The sequence below is a fragment of the Chlorocebus sabaeus genome, chromosome 19 (assembly GCF_047675955.1).
Source record: "Chlorocebus sabaeus isolate Y175 chromosome 19, mChlSab1.0.hap1, whole genome shotgun sequence".
Taxonomy (NCBI): domain Eukaryota; kingdom Metazoa; phylum Chordata; class Mammalia; order Primates; family Cercopithecidae; genus Chlorocebus; species Chlorocebus sabaeus.
In genome coordinates this window covers 14882927-14907187 of record NC_132922.1, presented here as the reverse complement: position 1 = coordinate 14907187, position 24261 = coordinate 14882927, and the positions used below count along the sequence as shown (strand labels likewise).

General features: G+C 41.0%; 1 protein-coding gene across 16 annotated transcripts in view; it reads right to left on the bottom strand.

Annotated features, from left to right (window-relative positions):
* Positions 1-24261, bottom strand: part of RBFOX2 (RNA binding fox-1 homolog 2) — a 295689-nt gene that overhangs the window by 180223 nt on the left and 91205 nt on the right. For 15 of the 16 annotated variants that reach the window (XM_073006749.1, XM_073006750.1, XM_007975639.3 and 12 more), the window contains exon 2: positions 23864-23914. In XM_073006749.1, the coding sequence (XP_072862850.1) occupies positions 23864-23914 (51 nt within the window). Of the gene's footprint in view, positions 1-10123; positions 10151-23863; positions 23915-24261 lie in introns of those variants that run through there. The other variant, XM_073006755.1, reaches the window with a different exon arrangement.

The following is a 24261-nucleotide window of genomic DNA, read 5'->3' as shown; positions in this document are numbered from 1 at the left end:
CTCAGCCTCCCAAAGTGCTGGAGTTACAGGCGCGAGCCACCGCACCCAGCCAGGAGAGTGGTTGTTAATAGTAATGAGGAGTGGGCTGGCCGTGGTGGCTCATGCTTGTAATTCCAGCACTTTGAGAGGCTGAGGTGGGCGTGTCACCTGAGGTCAGAAGCTTGAGACCAGCCTGGCCATCATGATGAAACCCTGTCTCTACTAAAAATACAAAAATTAGCTGAGAATGGTGGCTCATGCCTGTAATCCCAGCTACTGGGGAGGCTGAGGCAGGAGGATCACTTGAGCCCAGGAGGCAGAGGTTTTGCAGCAAGCCGAGATCACGCTACTGCACTCCAGCCTGGGTGATACAGAGAGACTCTATCTGAAAACTTTAAAAAAAAACAAAAAGTAATGAAAAGTGGATGGTATGTGCATATCTGCATTAGCACAGTACTTGATGCATAGCAAGCATTCAGTAAATAGTACCTGGTACTATAAATTATTATTAAGGAACATAAAACAACTTCTATAAAGGAATAACACAGCCACCTGACAACCTTATTAGCATTCGAGCACCTTACCCATCCCATCATGAGTGGTAAACAGCATGAGAATGCCAAAATTTATTAAATGACTATGTTGAGCAACTGCTAGGTGATGGAGGAAAAGAGTGAAGGATACAACTTCTCCCTGTAAAGGAGCTCATGTTGGTAGGGGAAGACACAACAAAAAAGAAGGGGAGGAAGAGAAAGTAGCACTACTACCCAGCTTAAGGGTTCCACTGTGAAGGGGCTGGGTTCAGATCTATCTCAGCAGTGAGGGTCATGCTGAATAGATCTGTTAGGGTCATGGGACAGGAAAATGTTGGAAAGCAAGGCCCATTCTGGAATTCTGTACACTAAGAATGAGAGGAGGGGACAGTCAAAATGCACAGTGAGAGAAGGATTTTTGTTTTTATCTTTTCTCTTCACATTACGCTAGGCAAAAATTATACCAGGCATAGAGCTGACAACCATGATCAAATATTTTCAAGCAGGAACTACAAGATGACTGCTTGTTAGGTTAGTGTAGCAGCACATATTTATTTTTTAGCAAATAGCCTGGGGCTCTCAAGGAATTATAATCATGTAGTCATGAAGATACTCACCGGACACAGTGCACTGCACGGGAGGCTGGGGGAAGGGGAGGCCAGAAGGGGCTGGGTTCTGTGAGTCAGTGGCATGCAAACTCACAAACCAGTGCTCTTGCTCTTTCCTATAAATTTTCATCATCACAATTGCAATCTGTCAAACTCTCAAGTACACCTTAAAGCCTGCACTGCTGATGGAGTACAGCAGGGCTTGGCCACTCCTTGGTCATGACAGTACATGTCCTTCAGGAAACAGCTCTACACTGGGAAAAAAGCACTCAACTGAGAATGAAGGCTCAATATCACAGACTCAGCTTTGCCACTAGCAAGAGCTATAAGAAAATAAGACTATGGCTTTGGTAAGTCATCTAACTTCTCTGGAACTCAGTTTCCCCAAATGTAAAATAGGGGTGATATGATTAAATCTAGCTCTGACATTCAATGGCTCAGGAACTGAGGGCCAAGCTGACGTCCTCTACCCAGAGTTCTTGTTTCAGTATTAGGGCTGACATGCCAAAAGGCCAGGGTATCAAGACAAATGATTACAATTCACTCTCTAAACTAGACTGAAAGTTCTGGCAAAGTAGAAAGCCATCTACAACATTTCTGGTGTACAAATTAAAAAGACTTACATCCTGACCCATATCACTCCTTGGAGATTAAATCAAGAAAGCGAGCAACAGGAATCAACAGAACAACAGTAAAGTCACCTGGCACCCAGAAGGGCGCATTGTTTGCTTGCTAAAGGAGCCCTCCAAATTCTGCAGCTGAGAAAGACATACAGGGGCCTTAGAGTCAGCATTCATTCCAAAAACACAGGAACGATGGTTGCTATTTCTGCTTAATAGATCAGGACCTCACAAATGGGTGTCATCTCCACTGGACGAATCATATAGTCAGAAATAATCTTACAAATGCCAGCACTCAACAAACTGGCAGCTCTTTAGAGAGGACTCTCTGGGGACCCAGAGCTGCAGTAACTGGGGGAAATGTATCCAGATTAGATCAGCAAAGGCTCTCCAGTTCCCCATGAGGTATTGTAGGGGGCAATGGTGCTGGCCAACACACAAGATTTACACAATGAGCTCCTGAATACTGCACGTGTTCGGGTCAAAAGAGCTGCCGCTCTGCTACAAACAATTCATGAAGCAGCAGATGCCAACTGTCCTGTCACCTAGGCCTTTAGCTGTAATTCCTCAAGAAAGCCTGATGGGTTTGGTTTTCATAGTAGTCACCTATTCCTCCCATTTTAAATTAAGGAAAATAATCCTTATTTATTGTCTCATTCTCTTCACTTTTCTTTTCCCAACATAAAAACATGTTTTCCCACCATAAAATAAATAAATAAATAAATAAATAAGATGTGGTATATCCACATAATATTATTTAGCAATTAAAAAATGAAGTACTGCTATAACATGGATTGTGCTACTATGTGAAAACATTGTTTTAAGTGAAAGAAGTCAGACACAAGGGACCACATATTTTATTGAGTCTATTTATATAAACTATATACAGAATAGGCAAATCTATAGAAAAGTGGAGACCACTTGTTGCATAGGGCTAGGGAAGTAGTGGGCATAGAGGAATTAAGAAGTGATGATTGGCCGGGAGCAGTGGCTCACACCTGTAATCCCAGCAGATTCAGAGGCTGAGGTGGGCAGATCACTTGAGGTCAGGAGTTCAAGACTAGCCTGGTCAACATGGCAAAACGCTGTCTCGACTAAAAATACAAAAATTAGGCACGTGGCGTGTGCCTGTAGTCCTAGCTACTTAGGTGGCTGAGGCAGGAGGATAGCTTGAACCTGGGAGGCGGAGCTTGCAGTGAGCGAAGATCATGCCACTGCACTCCAGCCTAGGCAACAGAGTAAGACTGTCTCCAAAAAACAAAAAAAGAAAAAAGAAAAAAGAAAAGAAAAAGAAGTGGTAACTAAGGGGAATGGAGTTTCTTGTGGAATAATAAAAATGTCCTAAACCTGACTGTGGCGATGGTGATGGTTGAATGACTAAACATGCTAAAAGCCATACACTTTAAATGGGTAAATTGTACAGTATGTGAATTATATCTCAATAAAGCTGTTTTAAAATGCTCTAGGAGAATATATAACCTCCTTTGGGAAGGAAATTTTAATGAGGGAACTTTGATTCTTCTAGCCATCCCTTGTTTCCAAATGCCTGCCTGCTCCTTCCTATCAATGATTCACTTTGCTATTCCCATCCTCTGCTCACTGCACTATCTAGCTCAGGCTTACACCTTTCCTATGAAAACAACTGGGCTATTAGCTTTGCTTTGTTCTTCAAGTCCACGTCTGCTCTATCTTGACTTCAGTGTCCTTTCTTACACACCTAGTCTCTTTCTGTCCCAGCTCACATAGTAAAATAATACATATACACACAGAATAGTGGCTAAAGACCCGCCATAGAATGAAAAAAGAATGAGGATAAACGATAGCATAAAAGCACAGGTTTGGGAGTTTTAACTAATTTGGTTCCAATCAAAGCATTTGGCCAAGTTACTTTAAATGTCACTGTCAGTTTCCACTGCTGTAAAATGGGGAAAACTAATGTATCTCATACATGTGGTTATTATAAAAATTAAGTGGAAAAATCTATGTAAATGATTAATATGATGCCTGGTCACGAAAGTCCTCAATAAATAACTGCTATTTATGGAAGTCTTATGCCCAGTTTTTCTCATGCTGTCATTTGGCAGCTCAGCCTCTATGTCAAAAAGCCAACAATAAAAGCAGGTTGTTGGCACCATCAAATTGTTCACAATCGTATTCCTATTTGTTCTAACCCATCTAACTCACAGATCCCAGTCTATTCCTGATACTTTGGCTTTTTTACTTCAATTTGTATTCCTATTTCTGGGCTCACTTTAACCTCAAACATGTTGAGTATTGCCTTTCCAGTTGCATGTCCCCTTCTCAACCAAAATCTGCTTATCACCTTAAGTATTTATTATACTTTAAGCCACTCTGGACAAATTGTTTACCCAGAGTACCAAAGCACTCAGTATCCTATTCTTCCTAAAAGCAAATAATGAAATCAAAACAAGTCGGACTTTAGAAAGAATTATGATAAAAAAGCTTACAACCTTACAAGGGACTACTAGGCAGCCATGAAATGATGCAGCAGACATAGTTAATGGCATGAAAAGATGTGTGTAATAAAGTAGGGCTGAGCTGGAGGCATTTTACAAAAGTTTGCACAATATGATTGACATCTTGTAAGGAATTTTAAAATGCGTATATATGCAAACAAAGTTGGACTGAAACAAGATAATAAACAACAAAACGTTAAGATAAAGTTAACTATATTAAGGCAAATTTTATTCTATTCTTTTGATCTGCTGCATATTCTAAATTTTCTTTAACGAATGCGTATTACTTTTATTTTTAAAAAATATTTTGGTTGGACAGAACGAGGGGACGTAATGGAGGCAGGTCGGAGCCGCTGCCGTCGCCATGACCCGCGGTAACCAGCGTGAGCTCGCCCGCCAGAAGAATATGAAAAAGCAGAGCGACTCGGTTAAGGGAAAGCGCCGAGATGATGGGCTTTCTGCTGCCGCCCGCAAGCAGAGGGACTCGGAGATCATGCAGCAGAAGCAGAAAAAGGCAAACGAGAAGAAGGAGGAACCCAAGTAGCTTTGTGGCTTCGTGTCCAACCCTCTTGCCCTTCGCCTGTGTGCCTGGAGCCAGTCCCACCACGCTCGCGTTTCCTCCTGTAGTGCTCACAGGTCCCAGCACCGATGGCATTCCCTTTGCCCTGAGTCTGCAGCGGGTCCCTTTTGTGCTTCCTTCCCCTCAGGTAGCCTCTCTCCCCCTGGGCCACTCCCGGGGGTGAGGGGGTTACCCCTTCCCAGTGTTTTTTATTCCTGTGGGGCTCACCCCAAAGTATTAAAAGTAGCTTTGTAATTCAAAAAAATATATATATATATTTTAAGGACTTTTAAAAAAGTATTAATTTAAAGATTGTAATGTCTCTTAGCATTTTCTTACCAGCCACTACAGTATGGTATGGCTCAGGAGTCAGAAAAACCAGTGTTCAAATCCCTATTCTACCACTTATTATATGTACGACTTTGGCAAATCACTTAATGCTTTTAGGCTTGCTGTTCTCATGTGGAAAATGAAGAGGAAACTCCCAGCCAAGTACTTGGCATGTAGTCTTCCGTAAATACCAATGCCCTTAACTCTTCCACTCCTTTACCCTATAGCAGTGGTTCTCAAGTTGAGTGTCTATAAGAATTACCAGCGCATGTTAAAACAGATTGCTGGACCCCATCCTCAGAGTTTTGGATTCAGTAAGTCTGGGGAAAAGGCAGAGACCATGATAAAGGTAAGTTCCCAGGGGATGCTGATGCGGCTGGGTTTGAAGCCACACTTTGAGGATACCACTCTAGGCAATAAGACTCACAAAGTCTTCCTACAACATGTTATACAGGTATTAAGTGCTCTTTCACATCAAAAGTATTTTAGGAATACATGCTCACTGGATACTGAACTAAATTAGAAGCTAATACTGAACACCTCCCCAAAAGGCCAACTTTACAAGATGGGATAATTCACCCCAGGACATTGAGGGAATTGGTTTTCCACTTAAAGCAGTCAGGAAATAACAATTAACACTGCATTTAGAATATTCTGGTTCCAGCATGGGAAAAAACATGAGAATGCAGACACAGATCAAACAAAATGAAGAGCTAGACAAGAGAATCCACTGCAAGAAGTTCTGTGACTGGTAAATTCATCTGGGGCAGAAGGGCAGATTCTATAGTGTCACAGAACACTTGCTTTGCTCTGGGTGCCCTCTGTTGACAAAAACTGACATAGCCACTTCCTTCCCTCCCTTTTCTCCTCCCACCCTAGGGCCAAGAGTCCCTCCAGTGTGACTCAGACTTGAGGCAAGGTTTCCAGTTAGAAAATTTTCCTAGGCCCATATGTAGGCAAGACAGACCTTTCCTTCCTCCAGCTTTCCTAAGTCCCCTTCTCTGTGTGCTTGTATCTGCAGCTTATCTTCAAACAGGTTAATTGTTTCAGGATTGTGGAACAAAAAGTGAACAGCATTTAGCATAATGATATGTGAAATTTAAATCACAATGGCATTTCATTTTAGAAATGGCTAGTATTAGTGCAGAGAGAATAAACTGATTTTGTAAATAGTGTCAAATACAATGTGAAACTCTGTTGGTATTAAAAATACTGATGAGGCTGGGCACAGTGGCTTACATTTGTAATCCCAGCACTTTGGGAGGCCAACGTGGGCAGATCATGAGGTCAGGAGTTCAAGAACAGCCTGACCAACATGGTGAAACCCCGCCTCTACTAAAAATACAAAAATTAGCCGGGCGAGGTGGGTAATTTTCCAGCTACTCAGGAGGCTGAGGCAGGAGAATCGCTTGAACCTGGAAGGCAGAGGTTGCAGTCAGCCAAGATTGCGCCACTGCACTCCAGTCTGGGCGATAGAGCTAGACTCCATTTCAAAAAAAAAAAAAAACTAGACATGTCTAAATCAGGACTTCGGTCTATGGGCCACTTGTTTTTGTAGAACCCCCACACACACTAACAGCTAAGAAATAGCTTTTACATCTTGTAATGATTGAAAGAAAAATCAAAAGAAAAATGATGTTTCGTGACATATAAAAATTACATGAAATTAAAATTTCAGTACCTACAAATAAAGTTTTATTAGAATACAGCCACACTCTTTTGTTTACTATAATCTAAGGCTGCTTCCCTGCTACTGTGCCAGAGTTCCTGAGTAGCTCTAACAGAGACCATATGGCCCAGATGCTCTCAGATGCTTTACAGAAAGTTTGCCCCCTCCTGTTCTAAACTATTGATAAATGTGACACCTGAACCTTCAGTCAGGTATGAAGTGCTGAGTTTGAAATCTTATGGCCCTGTCTTAGTAATGACTTCCCACAACATTTAGTGTGAGTCCTGTACAGGGTGAGTGGTCAGCCTACACTGCCTAACACACTCCTCTTGCCTCCACAGAAGCTGAAGGTACTGTGCTAGATTTGTGGCACGTTTTTTAGCTAAAACTTACCAGCAATCCTACAAAAGCATCCCATCTTACAAATGAGGAAGTAAGCCTAACAGAAGTTAAGTATCAGTCCAAACTGGAATTTGAACTCAGGTCTGTCTGACACCAGAGTTCTTTGATCATTCCTCACTGGTTTTCAAACTGTCTTCCAGTCAGCAGAGCCTTATGGGGAGAGGGAAACACAGAGGACCGGGTTCCAGGACTTTCATATCTTTTTTTTTTTTTTCCTTTTATTTCCCCAACTTCTTACACTTCCATATTTTTTTTAGAGACACGGTCTTTTGTTGCCCAGGCTGGAGTACACTGGCACAGTCAGCTCACTGAAGCCTCGAACTCCTAGGCTCAGGCCATCGTCTTGCCTCAGCATCTAGAGTAGCTGAGACTACAGGTGCACACCACCACACCTGGCTAACTTCCAAATCTTTTCTAGGAGGACCATTCCATTTGCCTTTTTAATAAATTGTGGCCAAGGATTTTTTTTTTTTTAAAAAGCCAATTTTATGCCACTTTTTACCACCCTTGGCAAATCTCTCAGGAAACTGGAAATCTTCATTTCCTCATCTGCCAATGGAGATTAAAACCGTTCCCCTCCACCCAAATAATAAAGACTCACTGGGGTCTCACCAAAGATCAAATGAGAATGGGTATGAAAGCAATACCTGTAAACTACACAGGACTATAGCTATATAACACATAACTATCACCCCTTAGTAAATAGGGAAGCAAGTGGGGAAAATAATGTTTGCTACTGAGCAAAGAAAAATTAAGCATGCAAGTAAAATGCAAAAAAATAACAGTCAAATAAAAGTAAATAAGTGCCCAGTGCAAAAATAACCTTGGAATCTAACACATTTATTTTAAAACTCAGATTCACTCATTAACAACTACATAGCCTTGGACAATGACTTAATCCCTTTGAGCCTTGGTTTCCTCCCCTTCAAATGGGATTTAAAAACGACTTGCTCTATACAGTGCCGAGCACATAGTCAGTATTCCACCCGTGAGCCCTCTTTTCATCAGGACACCCCTTCCCATGCCAAGACACGTGTTACTCTGAAATTAAGATCATGTATGGGCTCCCTGCACCAATAACAAAATACCAGAATTAAAGAGCTAAAAGCATCTTTATCTTAAACGATCCTGTGATCCACATGACACCGCAAAGTTTGTGAGAGCATAGGCTAAAGACACACTAAGGGAACAAAGATCCTAATGCAGTAATAGGAGATTCATGGGAAAAGTTCTACTAATTCAATAAGTATATTTGTTGAGTGTCTTAAGAGCCTTCTATGGCTCCATAAAATGACAGATTTACATTTAATATCCACTTGACTGAACCCATTAAATGTGTAAGAGGCACTCTCTTGCTGAACATCAGATATCTGGTTTCTTAAGTATTAATTTTTCATATCGCTCTGGCCAGGCAAAGGCAATAACAACCTAGTGAACGTCCAACCACAGTTTTGTTTTTTTCTCCCCTTGTCTATAAGAGAAAATCCAAATGGAGCAGTCTCTGTATTTCAACAGGCTGCAGTTGAGTTTATTTAATTTATCCCTTTACCACACTTTACCAAATTCATACTGGGCATGTACTTTGTGCAAAGTATTCAAGAAAACTAAGAAGCATGAGAGAACTCTTGTTCTTACAGAATTCTGTGTGTTGTCAAACCTTTTCACCATAATGCGATAGGCAGTGATAAAGTGCTATTACAAAGTAGAAGGCTGGGCCGGGCATGGTGGCTCACGCCTGAAATCCCGGCACTCTGGGAGGCCGAGGTGGGTGGATCACTTGAGGTCAGGAGTTCGAGACCAACTCGAACTAGTCAACATGGTGAAACCCCATCTCTACCAAAAAAATAAAATAAAAAATTATATATAATATATACATAAAAGTTAGCCAGCGTGGTGGTGCATACTTGTAATCTCAGCTACTCAGGTGGCTGAGACAGGAGAATCACTTGAACTCAGGAGGCAGAGGTTGCAGTGAGCCAATCCAGCTGCTACACTCCAGCCTGGGCATCAGAGCAAGACTTCATCTCAAAAAACTAAAAAAAAAGAAAAAAACAAAAAACAAAAACAAGGTAGAAGGCCGGGCACAGTGGCTCACGCCTGTAATCCCAACACTTTGGGAGACTGAGGCAAGAGGATTACTTGAGCTCAGGAAATCAAAATCAGCCTGGGCAACGCAGCAAAATGCTGTCTTTACTAAAAATAAAACATTAAAAAAATTAGTTCGGCGTGGTAGCACATGCACGCCTGGGTAGTTCCAGCTACTTGGGAGGCTGAGGTGGGAGGATCACTTACTTGAGCCCAGGAGTTCGAGGCTGCACCACTGCACTCCAGCCTGAGGGACAGAGAGAGATTCTGTCTCCAAAAAAACACAAAAAGCAAAGTAGAAAGCATGTGCCCTGGGACACTGAGTCAGCTCACAAATAAGTGCACTAACCAAAACCTCAAGGAGAAGGTAGCATTTGAAGTGAGATTTAAAGGACGGACTGTATTTAAACATGGGACATGGGAAATAGTGTAAGTAAAGGAATTAGAATTCAAACCCACATCTAATTTCAAAGCTACGCTACCCCAACCCTCAGTGTGGCTTGAACAGAGTACCTTACACAAAACAGAAGGAAAAAGACTGAAGCCAGATCACAGAAGGCTTAGCATATCACACTAAAGAATAATCAGCAGATAAAAGCTAAGCAGAGTAATGAGACTCCAGTGAGATCAGAGCTGTTTAAATGCATGATTACATAGTACTTGCTGAGAGTATTTTCTGGTGGTACCAAAGTTTCTAACAGAAGATCTTAAGTTACCTGTTTATTCCCGTCTCTCTAATCAACCCTAGATGAGATCAGTATAATAGTATGCAGCTAATGCTATTAAGAAAATTAAACTATTTAATCTGTAACTGAAACCCATAACTATATTGTCCACCAACTATGAGGCCTTTTGTCTTACCTTATACTTCATTAGTTGGTTTCACTCTAAATCATCTGCCAGTGACTGTCTGTTAAAGAACAAAGGACTGAATAAATATGTCAAGCTTCTTAAATGTAACTCACAAAATGATAGCCAGAATTGATTATAAAAAGACCACCGATTGCTTGGTAGTACTAACCCCTACAGCAAGAATATGCCTACTAACTACTTAGCTGCCCTAACCAAGTCTAGTCAGATGAATTTCTCGATTTTGAAAATTGCTAATGGAAATTCTGTAATTTTCCTTTGTAAATGGCCCTAGTGATTAATAATCTTTAGTCAGGTAATTCTTTTTGATGGTCACATTAAACCTCTCATTACAATACAAATCAATTGCCTATATACAAAGTAACAGGTCAATCTACTGAAAAGTCAACCAGTGAAATTATGATCCATTCATTAACAAAATATTTAAGCAACTGGGTCATGAGTGGATCAACAATCACAGCTTAACAATCCCAGCAACCCTAAACTAAGCAAAAAGAGGCAAAGCTAGGGGAAAAAGTCAAATTGTGGCATAAAAGGCAGGATGTGACAAACCAGGTACAGAAGAGCGATGAGAATAAAAGCCAGCCATATTTCTAATACTTCCGGCATCATTCATCTATCCACAGATCCACAGTAGCCCTGAAGGATTTAGCAGGTGAGAGAACACTCAAAGTATGACACTCCCAAGACCCACAAAAACCAAACCCATTACCACCAAAGAGTCCTTAAAGCAAAAAGAAGAAACTTGGGCCCAGAGATGAGAAGAGACTTTCTAGATTACCTGGAAAGTCAAAGGCAGAGGTTAGTGCAACCTATTTTCACATCAGGCAGTAAGTCACTCTTGACCTAGGACATTTTTAAGACTTTAATCCTTTCAAACATCCTATGGTATCCTCACTTTCACAGAAAACTGAATCTTAAGAGAAGTTAAGTGATTTCCTCAGAGTCCTTGCAGTACTTCCCAAACTCACTTGGATCCAAACTTTATGGAAATGTTCATACAGACATGTTAAACAAATTCAAACAGAGGCAATAAGGAAAGATTTCATAAGGGAGATTAAGTTGTCAACAAGGATCTTAAAGGATACTTAGGATTCTGCTGGTAAAGGAGAAACATTTCAAACGAAAGGCATTAGGAAGAAATAAATGCCCAAGATAGATATTTGAAGGACTGTGAAGAGACATATAAGGCAGAAGGCAGGCTGGGTGCAGTGGCTCATGCCTGTAATCCCAGGACTTTGGGAGGCCAAGTCCGGTGGATCATCTGAGGTTGGGAGTTGGAGACCAGCCTGACCAAAATGGAGAAACCCCATCTCTACTAAAAATACAAAATTAGCCGGGTGTGGTGGCACATGCCTGTAATCCCAGCTACTCGGGAGGCTGAGGCAGGCGAATCGCTTGAACCCAGGAGGTGGAGGTTGCAGTGAGCTGAGATTGCGCCATTGCACTCCAGCCTGGGCAACAGGAGCAAAACTCCGTCTCAAAAAAGTATATATATATATATAAAAAAATATAAATATATATATATATGTGTGTGTGTGTGTGTGTGTGTATGTTAATAGGGTAATAATGAGAAACAGAGCTGGAAAAATAGGAAGCAAATTGTAGCAAGCCTTGAATGTCTGGCTCAGTTTTTACAAAATTCTGCTCAGGTTATAGTCCCCAAAATGACTCCCTCTTTATATGCATGCTGCCAAGACTCATGAGTCAGGTAAATAAACTTACACAGATTTCATTTCCTTCACAAAGACCTCTTTTTCTTGGAGATGTCCAACAGCTAGATTCCTGAGCTAGAAATTTCAAATCTACAGATATGATTCATTTCAAATAGTGAATAAGAATCAAAAGGAAAATGAGAAAATAGACTTAAATCAGAGTGTGAGAACTAATCATTCCCTTGTAAAGCTTCCTTACGGCCTCTTTTCCATAAAATAAATGAGAAAAATGACTTACTAGCCCTATTACATGCCAAGAAATTTACATATGTTATCTCTGATACTGTAACAACCTTTCATAATAGGAACTATTCCTATTTTACAGATGAAGAAATTGAGGCTTGGAGAAGAACAAAAACTTGCCTAAAATCATTTAGCCTGCAACAGCAGGATTGATATTTAAACCCAGAACCAAGGAGGGGTGTGTGTGTGTGTGTGTGTGTGTGTGTGTCTGTTTGGGGGGGGGGGGGGCAGGGGTGTCTGTCTACGGATAAATTGCCACGAAACAGCTTTATATAGAAGTTACAGTTTAAAGGCTGGGCGCGGTGGTTCAAGCCTGTAATCCCAGCACTTTGGGAGGCCGAGATGGGCGGATCACGAGGTCAGGAGATCGAGACCATCCTGGCTAACCCGGTGAAACCCTGTCTCTACTAAAAAATACAAAAAACTAGCCGGGCAAGGTGGCGGGCACCTGTAGTCCCACCTACTTAGGAGGCTGAGGCAGGAGAATGGCGTGAACCCGGGAGGCAGAGCTTGCAGTGAGCCGAGATCGCGCCACTGCACTCCAGCCTGGGCGACAGAACGAGACTCTGTCTCAAAAAAAAAGAAGTTACAGTTTAAAAAAATAAAAGCTAATGAACCTAGCTGATCCTCACTCTGCCATATCCCTTAGGACATGAAGAAAGCAGCACAATTTCTCTTCATCACATTAAGAGCTTTCTTGTCCAAACATGCTTGCCACCAAGCATCTGGAGAAAGCTGTTAGCCAAGCACAAAGCCACTACAAACCTGCAAATCTTCCTTGAAGGAACCACCAGGCCTCAGCAGAGAGGCAAATGCCTGTTTTCATAGTCGCTTTCATAAAATAGTTATTCAGAATTTATCCAAACCTAGCAAATATGGATGAAAACAATTCTGTTTTCTTTTATTGGAGAAGGAAGAAGATACATATTACAAAATCTCATAACTGAGAACAAATATTTGCAAACTGTAAATCTGACCAAGAATTTGTACCCAGAATATATAAAGACTTCTTACAACTCAGTAAGAAGAAAAACCAAATAAAAACTGGGCAAGAAACCTGAACAGACATCTCACCAAAGCAAACATGACTGGCTAACAAGCACATGAAAAGGTACCTACTTAATTATTACGGAAATGCAAATTAAACCACAATGAGCTATTACCATACAGTCATTACAACAAAAAAGTTAGATAAAACCAAACCACTTTGGAAAATAGTCTGCAGTTTCTTTAAAAGTTATGCATGAGGCTGGCCATGGTGTCTCAAGCTGGTAATACCAGCTACTCAGGGAGGCTGAGAAAGGAGGATCACTTCAGGTAGGAGTTCAAAGCTAAATTGAACTATGATTGTACCACTGCACTCCAGCATTGGCGACCTCATTTCTCTTTTATTATGATTATTAATATTTTATTTTATTTTATTTTTGTATTTCTAGTAGAGATGAGGTTTCACCAGGTTAACCAGGCTGGTCTCGAACTCCTGACCTCAAGTGATCCACCCACCTCAGCCTCCCAAAGTGCTGGGATTACAGGCATAAGCCACGGCACCGGCTTCGTTTCCCTTAAGAAGAAGAAATTATGCATGAGATTAGCATCGCCTCAGTAATTCCACTCCTAGAAACCTACCCAAGAGAAATTAAAGTATGTCAACGCACAGACTTGCAGGTAATTCTTCATATCAGCACTATTCATAATAGCCAAACTGGAAACAATATAAATGTCTACCAGCCAGCAAACAAATAAACAAAAGGTGATACATCCCTACAATTAAATATTATTTAGCAAAAAAAAAAATGATATAGTGATACATAGGACAACCTGGATGAACCTCAAAAACATTATAGTAATTGTAGAAATCTCATGCCAAAGACTACATATATCATATAATTCCATTTATATAAAATGTCCAAAAGAGACCTTTTTTTTTTTTTTTTTTAAAGACATGGTCTCGCTGTGTTGCCCACGCTGGTCTTGAACTCCTGGGCTCAAAGGATCCTCCTGCCTTGGCCTCCCAAAGTACTGAAATACAGGCATAAGCTACCGTGCCCAGCACAAAAGAGGCAATTTTATGAAGTCAGAAAGCAGAGCAGTAGTTGCTGGGGGGGAGAGGGAGGACTGGAGAGGGAGCAGGGAATGACTACAAAAGAATTTGAAAGAATTTGGGAAATGAGGGAAATGTACTAAAACTGGGCTGTGACATAATGCTATATGTTTATTAAGTATCACTGAACAAGTCACTTACATTGAGTAAATTTCAGGTATAGAAATGACATCTTAGCCGGGCGCGGTGGCTCAAGCCTGTAATCCCAGCACTTTGGGAGGCCGAGACGGGCGGATCACGAGGTCAGGAGATGGAGACCATCCTGGCTAACACGGTGAAACCCCGTCTCTACTAAAAAATACAAAAAACTAGCCGGGCGAGGTGACGGGCGCCTGTAGTCCCAGCTACTCGGGAGGCTGAGGCAGGAGAATGGTGTGAACCCGGGAGGCGGAGCTTGCAGTGAGCCGAGATCGCGCCACTGCACTCCAGCCTGGGCGACAGAACGAGACTCTGCCTCAAAAAAAAAAAAAAAAAAGAAATGACATCTTAATAGAACTTTTTTTGTTTGTTTTTGGTTTTGGTTTTGAGATGGAGTCTCACTCTGTCACCCAGGATGGAGTTCAGTGGCATGATCTCAGCGCACTGCAACCTCCGCCTCCTGGGTTCAAGCAATTCTTGTGCCTCAGCTCCCGAGGAGCTGGGATTACAGGCACCCGCCACCACGCCCAACTAACTTTTGTATTTTTAGTAGAGAGAGGGTTTCCCCACATTGACCAGGCTGGTTTCGAGCTCCAGACCTCAGGTGATTCCCCTGCCACGGTCTCCCAAAGTGCTGGGACTGGGCGTGAGCCATCGTGCTGGCCATAGAGCTTTTTAAAAAGCAATTGCCAAATACTTATTTATATTTATTTTCTCTATATAGTTAGTAACTCCAAGGGAAACAAATATGTTAGAAAGGCAAAGTAATAATATTTTGTTTGGATATAAAATATTTAAATAGTCATAATAATATAATTATTATGTATTCACAAATCAGTAAATACTGATTTGACCCAAAAAATGGCTTCACTAGAAGGAAAGAGAGGGTCTATAAACTGTTAATTTCTGGCCAGGCGCAGTGGCTCATACCTGTAATCCCAGCACTCCGGGAGGCTGAAGCAAGCGGATCACTTGAGGTCAGGAGTTCGAGATCAGCCTGGCAAACATGGAGGAATCCCATCTCTACTAAAAATGCAAAAATTAGTTGGGTTTGGTGGCGTGCGCCTGTAATCCTAGCTACAGGAGAGGCTGAGGCACAATAATCACTTGTATTCGGGAGGCGGAGGTTGCAGTGAGCCGAGATCACACCACTGCACTCCAGCCTGGGTGACACAACGAGACCTTGTCTCAAAAAATAAAAATAAAATAAAACTGCTAATTTCTCATCTTCAACAGAAGGAAGCCAAAGAATAGTGCCAAAATTTGGACACATCAGGAAACAGCAGAATAAGCATATTATTTATCATGGCAGTGAGCAGCAGAAGAAATAAAATGGTCTTTCCCAGGAGTGAAAAGATTTGTAACTGTTCGAAGAATGAAATGATGTAAAATGTAATAGTAAAGCTGATTACATGGATTGAGAAAAGTGCTACAAGAACGCTGCAGACACTATAGCATACACCAGACCTTCATCCACTAGAGGGTGCAAGGACAACACCACAGAAGGACCTAAACTATTGATGAGTGACCTGAGGTCAGATGTTGGACAGAAGCAACAGTTTGAAAAAGCTTTGCACAAAGGCTGAAAGTGGGGTTCTAGACAACCTAATGGGGGGGAAAATAAAGCAATTTCACACTTCCTGTAATTTAAGAGCAAAGCACAAGCATGTTCAATTAAATAAAAGAGGATCAGAAAGAAACTTATTATAGACTGTGAGATACAGAAGGGGTAACATTTTACTTCTGAACCATTTTAATCCAGTCTCCAGCTGGGAGGTCTTACAGTTTGGGTGGAAAGACGGCAAGTAGGGGAGTGACTGCTAAAAAGTATGGGGTTTCTTGTGTCCGGGCGCAGAAGCTTATGACTGTAATCCCAGCACTTTGGGAGGAGGCAGGTGGAGCGCATGAACTCAGGAGTTCAAGACCAACCTGGGCAACATGGTGAAACCCCATCTCTACCAAAAATACAAAAATTAGCTGGGCATGGAGGCGTACACCTGCAGTCCCAGCTACTCAGGAGGCTGAGATGGGAAGATCACTTGAGCCTGGGAGGTGGAGGCTGCAATGAGCAGAGATCACGCCATTGCACTCTAGCCTAGGTGACAAAGTGAGACTCCATCTCAAAAAAATAAAGGTATGGGGTTTCTTTAAGGTTGCATTTTTAAGGACACTAAGTATTAGAATAATGTTTTTCAAACAGGTTGCAATCCATTTGTGGGTCCAGGAAAAATTCAGCAGACATCAGTTTTGGTCAATCGTTGGTCACAATCAACAGTTTCTTGAAGGGGACAGAAAATATCACAGTACTTAGAACATGGTTAAGATAGGCAGTATTTGATAAGACTAATGCCAAGTTATAGTCAACACATATGTTTGTGTGTATACTGGGGCATGACATAAAAGCAACTGCCTCCTTGGGGTCACAGTCTTTTTTTAAGCTCAAAAGCACTAAGCTAGAACCTGAACACCCTTACCATGTCCTCCATTCCACTAACTATCCCTGAGGGAAGAAAAGTCATTATCATTTCTTCAACCAAGTCAAATGAGTACTACAGAAGATACATTTGCTATTGTCCACGGCTCCCAATTTTAAAAAAGCCTTGAGAGTTCATTGCAAAAATCTGACTAAAATAAAGTTCATTTTCTACCCATGAAAAAACTGGTTAGAAAAAAGAAAAAAATTTTTGAGGAAAGAAAAGACTTTTTAAGAAAAAAACCCTTAGGTCATTTTAAATTTACCCTCTATATTAAAAGTAAGCCTGCCACTCTGAATTTAAATCTTTACTTATCTATGTTATATTTGTCAGCGTAAGCACCTCCTTTGATGTTCCCACTTGTTTCTGCTAACCAGTGGGACATATCCACATTGTACCTTTCAACAGAATTTTAGAAAATTAAAGAAAAAAATATAGTTTTGAGAAGTCACTGACAAGCATTTCAAACATCAAAGAATGGGCCCAGCGTGGTGGTTCACATCTGTAATTCTAGCACTTTGGGAGGCTGAGGTGAGCAGATCACCTGAGGTCAGGAGTTTGAGATCAACCTGGCCAACATGGCAAAACGCTGTCTCTACTAAAAATAGAAAAGTTAGCCAGGCTTGGTGGTGCATGTCTGTAATCCCAGCTACTCAGGAGGCTGAGGCAGAAGAATCACTTGAACCCGGGAGGCGGATGTTGCAGTGAGCCGTGATTGCGCCACTTCATTCCAGACTGGGCAACAGTTTCCAAAAAAAAAAAAAAAAAAAAATTGACAACATGATATTTTTCTTTGTATTTAAAATAAGAAAAGATAAATTTTAGATCATAAACTATTTTAACAAACGAGATAGAAAACTTGACAGAAATAAGTTATTCAAGGGACTTTCAGGTCATATGAAGACTTCATGCTCCCACATTCTCCAAAGATTCCAGAATATCTTGTCACACCAGCAAAAGAACATTCATATTCAGAGAGACACTGACAGAAAAATACAAAAGGGAAATACAAGACATGGAGGCTGAAAATCGGGGTTCAAGTCCCATTCTTTACTTACTACCTATGTAAGGAAGACTGGGAGATTCATTTGACAGTCTCTGTGCTTTGGTATTCTTTTATCTATGAAACAGGGATAATAAAGCCCAATCTACCTGGTTGAACTACTGTGAAGATCAAAACTGGATATACACAGGAGTGTTTTGTAAACTGTAAAGTACTTAGCAGACATTACTAAAAAAGAAAAGAAAAGGGAAGAAAGGAAGGAAGGAAGGAAGGCAGGAAGGAAGGAAGGAAGGAAGGAAGGGAGGGAGGGAGGGAGGGAGGGAGGACTATACTGAGGATACTGCTAATCAACAGCATTACTTTTCTTTTCTTTTTTTTTTTTGAGACAGAGTCTCGCTCTGTTACCCAGGCTGGAGTACAGTGGCACAATCTCGGCTCACTGCAACCTTCAACTCCCGGGTTCAAGCAATTCTCCTGCCTCAGCCTCCCGAGTAGCCGGGATTACAGGCATGCACCACCACGCCCAGCTAATGTTTTTGTATTTTTAGTAGAGATGGGGTTTCACCATATTGGCCAGGCTGGTCTCGAACTCCTGACCTTGTGATCCTCCTGCCTTGACCTCCCAAAGTGCTAGAATTACAGGCGTGAGCCACCACGCCTGGCCCTTCAGCACTACTTTCAACACTTAGTTTTGAAAGTATCCCACTGCTGAACATCCCTTACTTGGTTAGGCCACCCCAATGAAGCAAAACAAATTATCTCTAGTTTGTGTGTATCTGCTGTAATCCTCTTCCCTACCCATCCCCCAAACTGAGTTGACTCTAAAGCAATAAAACAAAATTTAGCCAAGTAACCACTAAGGAGATACAAAATTGATGAAACAAAAGTAAGCCTTCCCTATGGTTGATTAAAGTATAAGCCTCTTTTAATCAATTAATTTGTTAAATTAACTAATGTTCTCCAGTTCCCAAGTTTAATAAAGGGACGCTTTTAACAGTCTTAGCCCACCTAAAACTAGTAAACAACTCTCTCCTATTTGCCCCCTAGCCCTTCTTCTACCAGTAGCTGAGTTGTAGGCTTATCAAAAATCACTTGTGTTTATTCACCTGCCAGTTTACAGAAGTCATAAGTTCTTATAATTATATAATTAAATGTTTTATATATATATATATACACACACACATCAATGAAATAAATTAGAAAAGTTTCCTTGAAAACAACTCTAATGTGAATGCTTTGTGAAAAACAAGTCTAAGACACTGAAAACTTTTGCTCAAATTAGATGTGGGCAGGACAACTGTAAAAGACTGGGCAAGAAGGGGGAATCATACAAATCTAGCTACACAGTTTGACCCAAATTACTCTGAATGTCATTAAGACCTTGTTCCTCTTTAAAACAAACAAATTAGAACGCACAGATGATGCTCTGGGAGCATAGTTTATGCAAAAAATTCAAGTAGTATTTCAATCACATCTATATATAAGGACCTTGACCTCATATTAGGAAACTGAAGAGTAAACATATATTTGTTTAAATTAAAAATGCTCTATATTAAAATAAAAGTTTAAAATATTTCCCCACTTCAACCAGTTGTTAAGATTAACCCATGGCCTACTAGTTCTGATCACATTGGTTAAGAAAACACTGACTGTATTTCTTCAATTAGAGAAGGACAGCCATATATCCCAGTTTTCCTGGGACTGTTTGAAACTAATTATTGGCATCACTTTTTATTCTCAAAAGTGCCCAAACTTGAATGCTAAAGTTTATATGGTCACCTTATTTATAACAGACATAAAGTTGTTACACCAAGAGTGAGCAAGGGGCCAGCCTTAGGACCCCCATCACTTTCCAGAAAACCCCTAAGAGCCATCCCATATAAACAATCTTAGCAAAAACAGGAAGCCTGCTGTGCAGAACAAAGCCCTCTTCTAATCAGATTGCTGCTCTTAAGTTCTTCTTACATAAAAACCCTAGAGCTGATGCACACAAGTATTCTCCCACTTTAAAAATACTGCAAATCCAGAAAACATTCCAGCCTTAATCAAGGCCTGGGAACACGCCTAAGCACATGACATAAATCACAAATAAACAGTCAACTAGGAATCTAAACCACTACATGGTATCATCAATCTAAAATCCTGCCTGGCTTTATTTATTTATTCATTTATTTTTGAGACAGGGTCTTGTTCTGTCGCCCAGGCTGGAGTGCAGTGGCACAATCATAGCTCACCGCAGCCTCAATCTCCCAGGCTCAAGCGATCCTCCCACCTCAGCCTCCCAAGTAGCTGGGACTACAGGCACACACTACCACACTCGGCTGATTTTTTTTATTTTTAGTAAAGACAAGGTCTTGCTATGTTGCCCAGGCTGGTCTCCAACTCCTGAGCTCAAACAATCCTCCTGCCTCGGCCTCCCAAAGTGCTGGGATTATAGATGTAAGCCACTGCACTTGGTCCTGCATGGCCTTAGATAAAATTTCTCACTTTTCTGAACTAGTTTTCACTTATGTAAAACTGGAACAGTATTTGTCTCCTCCACTTCCATAGAAAAACCACATTGGCAAGTATAGTGAAATGCTCAGAGTGCTTTCTAAAAGCAATGGATTGTCATCTCATAAAGCTTCTTAACAGATCGGGAAAGAAGGCTGAGGTGACCGTGCATAAACATGCAAGAGGTGGCAGGTGGTTTTCCCTGCTCCTTTCCTTCAGGTTTTTAACTCAAATGTGCTATTGGGACTATATATAATATGATAAAAGAATCACTAAAAAAGTGAAATGCTGGTGGTACACTTGGTGCTAACAAACTCAGTAGTAATAATCTTTAGTCAGGAGTCACGGACTTCTACGTCTGTGGTTGAGCTTGAAGAAGTCTATGAAGCCCCCACATTATTTTATAATAATGTAAATGAGTGAATGGGCACATTCACACATGACCACATTTTCCTCTGGTCAATAAATAATTCTCCAGTACAGAGAAAAGGACCCTCAGACAGAAGACAAATTTCAGTTCTTATTCAGCCACTTACTTGAATTGTTGCCTTGGATAAGTCACTTTACCTCTGTGCGCTTCCATTTCCTTATCTTTCCAAAGGGAATATTTGCCTCATCTACTTCAAAAGGGGTGTTTGGAAGAATAAGATGAGAAAACACCATGAAAGTGGTCCACAACAATCAAAAGAGTTAACCTCTTTTAAAATCACCATTCAGCCACTGATAAGAATCTTGTCTGCAGACGGTTCTTATCTATTTAGAAAGGAACAGTGAAAGAATAAGGAAAGCAAACAGGCCGGTGTGGTGGCACACACCTGTGGCCCCAGCTACTCAGGAGGCGGAGGTGGGACGATCACTTGCGCCCCGGGGCTCAAGGCTGCAGGGAGCCATGTTCACGCCACTGCACTCCAGTGTGGGCGACAGAGCAAGACCCTTTTGGTTTTGGTCTCAAAAATCAAACCAAACCAAACCAAAACAACAACAAAAAAAAGGGAAAGCAAATAAAGGCACAATTAAAATTCACCTTCACCCCATTCCCCAGTTCCTTGATTTGCTGAGCCAAAACCATGCTGAGGAGACGTAAAGATCACAAGTTCCATTTCCGCCAGCTCAGCCTGTTCAGCGACCAGTGTTTCATGCTGATAAATGCCTCCCAAATCTCAAAACACAAAGTGAGAGTTCACAAGGTTAGGCGCATTAATTAGCAGTACTCATTTGGATTCTGTATTCATCAAATACAACAAGCAGCTATTCAATATTTGCCTATTTGCACACTCTAAGATCTCTAATTCAAAGATCCAACCAGAGTACAAAATAAAGCCCATGAAAATAAACTAAAATAAACCTGTCACCATCAGAATGTGCCTCAAAGTAAATGAGCAGCTTTAAACCATGGCAAAGGGCTGTAACAGGCCTGCAGCAGAGATGGCATGAGTAATGAATGTGCAGGTTACAGAAGTGGGCCCCTGCTGCAAAAGAAAGAAAAAATAAACTAGGTACAATCAAAGAGACTACTTTTTTAGGCTTTAATAAATTCCTATTAACTCTTTTTGCTTAGCTCCTTATTGATCTGTAATCCCCACAAGAATACAGTACCCTTTCAGTCTTCTAAACTCAGACTTTACATCAATTAGCTTTACCTTCCTAAATCCAGAATAAGCAACATTTTATAAATAATAAAGTAACTGCATTAGTTTGCAAGACTAGATTAAGAGACTAACCATGACCCCTTTATTACATGTCCTAGGTGAAAAGTACAGGATGAAACAGAAACTGTCACTACCTCTAAAGCAGCCCATAGGACTGCAGTTCTCAAGCGCACTACACAGCAGAATCACCTTTGGGATTTATAAATATTTGAATGGGTAAGCCCAACCTTAACTTACCCAATCAGAATCTCCGTAGGGTGGATCTCCAGGTATGAGAATTTTTTTCTGATATATGACTAAGATATAAAAGTACTATCAAAGGGGCATAAGTTTCCCAGCTTACAGAAGCTCTAGCACAGACACAAAGCAGAAAGAAAAACAAATAAATCTTTATATTCTCTTTAGATTTGGGATAAATGGCTCTTTTACCAAAAGCTTTCATCTTCAATATCAACAGTGATGAACTCAGTGGGGGATGAACACAGAGATAACAACACTTCTTCTCTCCATGCCCTATCTGGGGCCAATCTGACATCAACTGAGCACCAAAAGTGCAAGAATTGGACAAATACTCTCAAATCTGAAAGGCCTGCAAACAGGTGACTACTGATTATCAACTAACCTAGTTTCTGTTTTCTTGTAGTTGTTGTTTTGTTTGTTTTTTGTTTTGTTTTTGAGACAAAGTCTCACTCTGTCACTCAGGCTAGAATGCAATGGCGCAGTCTCAGCTCACTGCAACCTCCGCCTCCCCAGTTCAAGCAATTCTCCTGCCTTAGCCTCCCAAGTAGCCAGGACTACAGGTGCGCACCACCACAACTGGCTAATTTTTGTATTTTTAGTAGAGACGGGGTTTCACTATGTTGGCCAGGCTAGTCTCGAACTCCTGACCTCATGATCCACCCACCTTGGCCTCCCAAAGTGCTGGGATTACAGGTGTGAGCCACCGCACCCAGCCGACCATCCTAGTTTTTAAGATCCGCTTCAGGAGCTCTGATGAGATTCAGTGAACTTCTGGAAAGGACACTATGAACTCTTTCATTTAGCACTGTAACTCATATCCCTTGGACAAGTAGAACAATGGTAGCTTTTTTTTTTGACAACCCTGTAAGGAATAATGGCATTCCAAGATATTTCTAGGAGCTACCCTTTCAAATCTCCTGAAGAATGTCAATATCTCCAAACAGCAAGGAGACAAATTTCTTTTGGAGGCAAGGTGATTTAAGCCACGCCATTTCTCTAAGAGGAAGCCTTACCTGTTCTTCTATCCTAGCTCTGCTTCAACGTCATCTGCTCAAGTCTTCAAACAGCAAAAAGATAGAGAAGGCATTTTATACACTTGCCTAAACCATACTGAGGGTGGCTCGTAGGAAGCAGTTCTGCTCTGACCCATAATAGGGCCTGGGCTTTTCCAGTCATCCTCCCATCTAACAAAGAAAGGCGGCAGAAACTTCGCTTTCTCAAGCAAGCCTTCCCTGATTAAAACCATAAGGCTGAATACCCCCAGGGAGGAGAATGGAATTTTCTTGCTACAGATCATTACAAGGACTCAAAAACTCTGTGCAGGCAGGGGCTAACTGGCAGGTAATAAAGAAACGAGTCCAGCATTCAGAATTATGAAGCATCGAGAAAACCAGGTCAAAAAATTATTATGTAGCCTGGAGAAGAAAATACAAAAGCAATCGTGACTGTGCTTGAGTAATTATTTTCTCTTATAATATTCACAATTTTAATAACATAATACTTATAGAATTTTAAAATATGCTTAATTTACATCTGTAAAAGTACATTCATTGCTGAAACAAGCCCATTCCCTTTCAAAGTAAGTAATTTCAGGAAATGTTCTCTATCACAGCAACCCTTTGATGAAACACACCACACACATACATCATCTGAGTTACAAATAGCAGATACCAACCTGGCTGTCCCGCGCTGGGAATCCATGATAACCTGGAGTCAGAGGCTCGTTCTATGAGAAAAACAAGAAAAATATCAAACTATGAGATGAAAGAAAATGTTAAGAATAATCAAAATCATCCAAACTGATCAAATATAAATTCCTGCCCTGGTTCCTAAAATGTTCCATTAACTGTATTCCACCCTACCTAAGTGTATATATCTCCTCGTTAAGCCTCTACACTGGCAAAAACAAAAAACAGTATTTGCTTAGGAGCACTATTCAGAAAAACTATTTTCCTCCTTATACAGCTAAATCTGTTTCCTTTCCAGTATATCTTAGGCAGGGTGCTACTGAGACTGGGGTCAGAGTAATTCCTAACTTCATCATACACTGTGGGACTTCAGCATCCCCATTCC